Source organism: Mastomys coucha, unplaced genomic scaffold (genome assembly GCF_008632895.1).
Source record: "Mastomys coucha isolate ucsf_1 unplaced genomic scaffold, UCSF_Mcou_1 pScaffold23, whole genome shotgun sequence".
Taxonomy (NCBI): Eukaryota; Metazoa; Chordata; class Mammalia; order Rodentia; family Muridae; genus Mastomys; species Mastomys coucha.
The window spans coordinates 13673835-13680090 of NW_022196906.1; the positions used below are offsets into that span (position 1 = coordinate 13673835).

A 6256-nucleotide genomic window follows, 5' to 3' on the forward strand; every position below is an offset into this window, starting at 1 on the left:
GTCATCAATCCTGCAATTCCTGTGGTTAAGTCTTTCGACACATTTTAAAGTTTGCAAATTTTTGCTTTAAAACTCTTTTTTATTATAAACCCAAATAAGTTAGAAAAATGCTTTATTTTGATTTTCAATAATTCCATGTTTGCTCTCCTATATTATCTCTGTATTTACCTGTTATCCCAATTTTTAATAAATAGTAACTCATTTATACATTATATCAAGTGGTGGCAATGATATTAAATGGTGTAGCTCTCTTCATTCATAATGATTTAATACTTTCTACATTTAGCACATGAATAAAAATTATAATCATAATTTTCCATGTTTCTTAGTAAGTACTTTTTCTAAGCTCTTAGGTACATTCAATTATAAGATAACGTGTATAACTTTAAGAGGAATGGTATAGAGTATAAAATTATACATTTAAAAAACAAATATAAAAATAGGAATAGTTAATTCTTCTCAGAAGACACAATCTCAGTAAAGTCTGAATACATCACATTTTCTAGGAGACATGTACCTACAGAACTTGGTTTTCCTCCATCTAGAAGAAACACAGTTGCCCATAAAATCAGAAATCATCTAGAGTTTTCTTGTTCTCAGAAGTGTTAAAATAAATTCAGGCCCCAAGGCTTGTTATTTTATAGAAGTGTGTGCTTGGGGGTATATAGGCACATAAATACAAGTTTCTTATATAGAGGATAAAGGAGTCAGACCTCTCCATTTACCAGTAAAATGAGATCTGGTTACATCACAATATTTGACATTTTAACTATTAATCCATCCACCCACCCACCCATCCATCCATCCATCCATCCATCCATCCATCCATCTATCTATCTATCTATCTACTGTAAGTGTATGTTTATCCATGTAGACACCCACATGCCATAGCTTGCATAAAGAACTCAGTGAACACGTTATGGGAGTGAATTTCTACTTCTAGCATGTGGAACCTAGGGGGTGAAAAATGTCAAAGGTGCAGCAATAAACATTGTTACCAAGTGGGCCATCTCACTGGCCTGAAAACTGGCCATATTCTCAGGATAACAATTCAACCTACTAAAATTAGTCAATCTAAATGATATATAGTGAAGTCATCCAATGTGACTTAAAAGGACCACTTAATTATATATATCTTCTGCCTTAACTAGAAACTGCCCTTGCATTTTGACATTATCTCCAGGATCTGGAATGAAAGGGTTGTATGAAGGATCAATGAAAGCCCAAGCTTCTTCAAATATATTCTCCACCAAAAAATGTCCACTTATAATGTTGAACAACTCTATTATTTTATGATATTAATGTTATGGTCTTTATTCTCTTAGATCTGAAGATACCATCACTGGTCATCGATAACTCTCTCAAAGTCAACAAAAAGAACTAATATACAAATACATCAATTCTATAGATAATGGCATTGAATTTGCTGAGAAATGTTTACCTCAAAGGTACATGCACTGTTATTAAAAAATATCACAGCAACAGTTTCACAGGGAATGAGTGTCAATCTCCTTGTCATTGAGCCACAGAAAATATCATAATTGTAAAGTTTGATACAGTTAAAACATAGTGCTTTTGTTGTACTATTAAAAGAATGCAGCATGAAAAGAGTGGGAATTCTGATTCAGTAAAATTATATTAGTTCACTTACTCTAGAAACTGATGTCCAAATAAATGAAATATCATAGAAAAGAAGCCATTCTATTCAACAATTTCCTCATGGCATCCTTCATGTCCCTGTTTCTCAGACTGTAGATAAAGGGGTTCAGCATCTGAGGCACAACAGAATACATCACTGAAGCCACTGCAGTCTTCCTGGATGAATCCATAATAATAGATGTAATATATACCCCAAAACCTGTCCCATAGAACAAGGACACAACTGACAAGTGAGACCCACAGGTGGTAAAGGCTTTGTGCTTTCCTTCTGGTGATGACATTCTCAAAATAGAGGATATGATATGAATATAAGAAAAAACTATTCCAGAGAGAGGAATTCCAGCAAATATGCATGATGAAATATAAATCAGAATGTTATCAATGAGGGTATCAGAACAGGCCAACTTGAGCATCTTGGGAAGTTCACAGAAGAAGCTTGGTATTTCCAGATGTGTGCAGAATGACAGTCTTAGCACCATCAGGCTGTGCATTAAAGAATCCACAACACTGATTAGTAGGGACAACAGAATCAAGAAGACACAGAAACAGGGTTCCATGATGACTGTGTACCTTAGGGGATGACAAATAGCAATATAGCGGTCATAAGCCATTACTGCAAGGAGGCAATTCTCCATGCCACCAAATATTAAGACAAAGCTCATTTGAGTGAGGCAGCCTTCGTATGTGATGCTTTGACTATTTTCTTGTATGTTCATCAGCATCTTTGGGATTGTGCTTGTGCTTAAACAGATGTCATTTAAGGACAAATTGAAGAGAAATAAGTACATAGGGGTATGAAGTTGGGGGTCTGAGACAGAAATAAAGACAATAAGCAGGTTTCCCAAAATGGTAACCAGATATATAGAAAAGAACAAGCTGACCAAGACAGGGTGCAGTTTTGGGTCTTCTGTTAATCCCAAAAGAAGGAATCCTGAAAAAGCTGTTTGGTTTCCCTTTTCCATGTTGCTCATAAATCTGATAGAGTGGGTGATAGATAGAAAAATAAATGAAAGTTTGGATCAGACACAGCTGCCACACTTAAGAAGTTGATGGAATACTATCCCTGAAGTCTATAACTAGGCTTCAATAATTAAAGCACTTGCTACAGAAGCATGAGGCCCAGACGTCTGACCCCCAGAAACAAGCATAAAAACCAGGTTGCTGCAGCAGCTAACATATAATCCAACTTTACAAGTCTTGAATACGTGTGTTCTTCAAAATCAAACTATATGAACAAGGTCATGATAATGAAGGAACACCATCACAGGAGATTTTCATGGGGGATAATCAAACTCTCTCCTAGTAGCATGCATGTCCCTGGGAGATTTCAAATCTAAAGCACCTCATTAGAATGACACGACTTTTAACACTTTGACCCCATGAGTCCACATCCTAAGAGATTGTAGGAAGAGTAGATTTTGTGTTACTAACTTTATGGTACCAGGAGCCTACCTTCCAATATTCAAACATTTTGTTTTCACTTCCTTCCATTTTACAGGCCTTGAGTACATGCTACATGATTTTTATATTAATTTCCAACTTATATTTTTCTACATGTTTGTTGTATATGATTCATCTATTTGAAATAATTGTTCAATATGAAATGCATCCAGCATATACAAATCTAAAAAATATAAATATTAAAACATAATAATAATATAAAACCTCAGATGTTTCTGTTTTGTTTTTTTCACCATTTATTCATTCATTCTCTATGCATCTTGATTATAGGCCCCCTCCTCACAATTCTCCCTCATACAACCCCTGTCCCTTCCTCTACTTTCCAAATCCTCTCCCTTCTTCTATGATAAAAGGGAGATACCCCCAACCAACTTATATACCCAGGCACATCAAGTAACTGCAGGACTAGTCACATCCTCTACACTAGGCCTTACCAGGCAGACTTGTTAGTAGAACAGTATCTACAGGCAGGCAAGAGAGTCAGAGATGCCCTCCTTTCCAGTTGTTTGAAGATACTCCTAAAGACCAAGTTGTTTATCTGCTACTCATGTGGTAGAGGCCTATGTCCAGCCTATGTGTGCTCTTTGTTTGGTGCTTCAGTCTCTGGCAGCCCACAAGGACACAGGATAGATGACTTGTTGGTCTTCTTGTGAAATCCTTACCTCTCTGGGTCCTTTGTTCCTTCCCTCAACTCTTCCATAAAATAACCTGAGCTCCACCTAATGTTTGGATCTGGGTCTCTGCATCGGTATCAGACAGGTATTGTTTGGATCCTCTCAGTAGACAATTATGCTAAGTTTCTGTCTGCAAGCATAATGAAGTATCATTAATAGTATCAGGGATTGGTTCATATCCATGGGATGGGTCTAAAGTTGGGTAATTGGTTGACCATTGCCTCAGTCTCTGCTCTAATTTTGTCCTGGCAAACCTATAGACAAGTCACATTTTGGGTTTCTGTCCTTATTCCTCAACTGAAGTTGTGCCTAGCTACAGGAGTTTATCCCTTCAGAGTCCATATCTCCCACTGATAGAGTCTAAGCTAGAGTCATCCCCAGATTCACTGGGGGATCTCCAAATCTCAGGTCTCTGGCATGACTGAAGATGTTCTCCTGCCCACCACCAATTCATATTGTCTCTTGTCTGCTCTCTACACCTGAACCATCCCCAGTTCTCTTCCCCATCTTGTCTTCAACCAAGTTCCCTCCCTCTACCTACCTATGATATCTATTTTATTTCCCCTCTGAGAAAGGTTAAATTATCTTTCCTTGGGTACTCTTTGTTATATTGTTTCTTTGGGTGTTATATTGTTTCTTTGTATTTTAATGTGGTTATCCTGTACTTTATAGCTAATATTCACTTATAAATGAGTACATAGAATACATTTCTTTTGGGGTCTGGGTGACCCCAGTCAAGATGATATTTTCTAGTTCAATCCATTTGCCTCCAAAATTCATTGTGCTTTTGTTTTTAATAGATGAATTTTAATCCATTGTGGAAATGAACCACATTTTTTTGTTTTGTTGTTTTGTTTTTGTTTTGTTTTGTTTTGAGACAGGGTATCTCTGTGTATCCCTAGCTGTCCTGGAACTCACTCTGTAGACCAGCCTGGCCTCAAACTCAAAAGTCCATCTGTATCTGCCTCTGTCTCCCAAGTGCTGGGATTAAAGGCATGAGGGCATGAGCCAACATTGCCCAGCGAACCACATTTTCTTTATCCATTCTGCAGTTGAGGGAAATATGTGTTGTTTCTAATGTCCGGCTATTACAAATAAAGCTGGTGTGAATATAGTTAAGCAATTGTTCTTATGAGATAATAAAGTATATTGTGGGTATATACCCAGAAGTGGTATAACTGTGTCTTGTGGTAGAATTATTCCCACTTTTATGAGAAACCACCAAATTGATTTCCAGAGTGGTTGTACTAGTTTACATGTCCATCTGCAATAAAGGAGTGTTCACCTTGCTCCACATCCTAGCCAGCATGTGCTGTCTCTTGACTTTTTCATCTTAGCCATTATAATGAGGATATCTCAGAGTCATTTTGATTTGCATATCTCTGAGGAATAAAGACATTGAACATTTCATTAAGTGCTTCTAGGTCATTCATGATACCTCTGCTAAGAATTCTCTATTTAGCATTGAACCCATTTTTAACTGAGTTATTTGGTTTATTGGAATGTAACTTCTTTATTTCTTTATATATTTTGGATATTAGCCCTATGTCAGGTGTAGGGTTGGGAAAGATCTTTTATCATTCTGTAGGCTGCCATTTTGTTCTATTGATGGTGTCCTTTGTCTTAACAAAAGTTTCTCAGTTTCTTTAGGTCCCATTTAATAACTGTCAATATTAGTGCCTCAGCTACATTTGTTCTGTTTGGGAATTTGTCTCTTATACCAATGTGGTCAAGGTCATTCCCCAATTTTTTAGTACCAGATTTATTATATCTGCCTTTATGTTGAGGTCTTTGACCCACTTATACTTGAGTTTGTGCATCGTGATAATTTTACATCTATTGACATTCTTCTACATGCAGATATCCATTTAGACCAGCACTTTCTGATCAATTTGCTTTATTTTTTACCATTGACCTGTTTTGGTTCCTTTTATAAAAATCAAGTGTCCATAAGTGTGTGAATTTATTGATGGGTCTGATTCAATTCTATTGACAAACCTGCCTGTTTCTTTAAGAAACCAGTTTTCAATTTGATTATTCTGTTGCTCTGTTGTATGGCTTGAAGTTACAGATGGTGATATCACTAGAAGTTCTTTTGTTACATAGGATTCTTTTAGCTATCCAGGGGTTTTGTTTTGTTTGTTTGTTTTCCATATGAAATTCATAATTGTTCTTTCAAAGTCTATAAAGAATTGTGTTGGAATTTGATGGGAATTTCATTGAAACTATAGATTGCTTTTTGTTAAATGGCCATTTGTACTATGTCAACTCTAGTAATCCAGTAGTGTGGGAGATCTTTCTGTCTTCTAAAATCTTTTTCCATTTCTTTCTTCAGAGACTTGAAATTCTTTATTTACATGTCTTTCACTTTCTTTGTTAGAGTCACACCAAGATATATTATTTGTGGCTATTGGGTTTGATGTTGTTTCCCTAATTCCTTTCTAGTGTCATTTATCATTTGT

At 36.3% G+C, this 6256-nt stretch overlaps 1 protein-coding gene across 1 annotated transcript; it reads right to left on the reverse strand.

Annotated features, from left to right (window-relative positions):
* Positions 1-1682: 1682 nt before the first annotated feature.
* LOC116073275 (olfactory receptor 7G2-like) lies at positions 1683-2639 on the reverse strand. The gene has a single exon (XM_031345065.1). It carries the CDS (start codon positions 2628-2630, stop codon positions 1683-1685), a length of 948 nt encoding a protein of 315 aa, XP_031200925.1. The 5' UTR covers positions 2631-2639.
* Between the last annotated feature and the right edge of the window lie 3617 nt (positions 2640-6256).

Excerpts from the sequence above, each read along its gene's own strand:
- LOC116073275 (XM_031345065.1), bottom strand. The coding sequence starts at position 2,630 with ATGAGCAACATGGAAAAGGGAAACCAAACAGCTTTTTCAGGATTCCTT.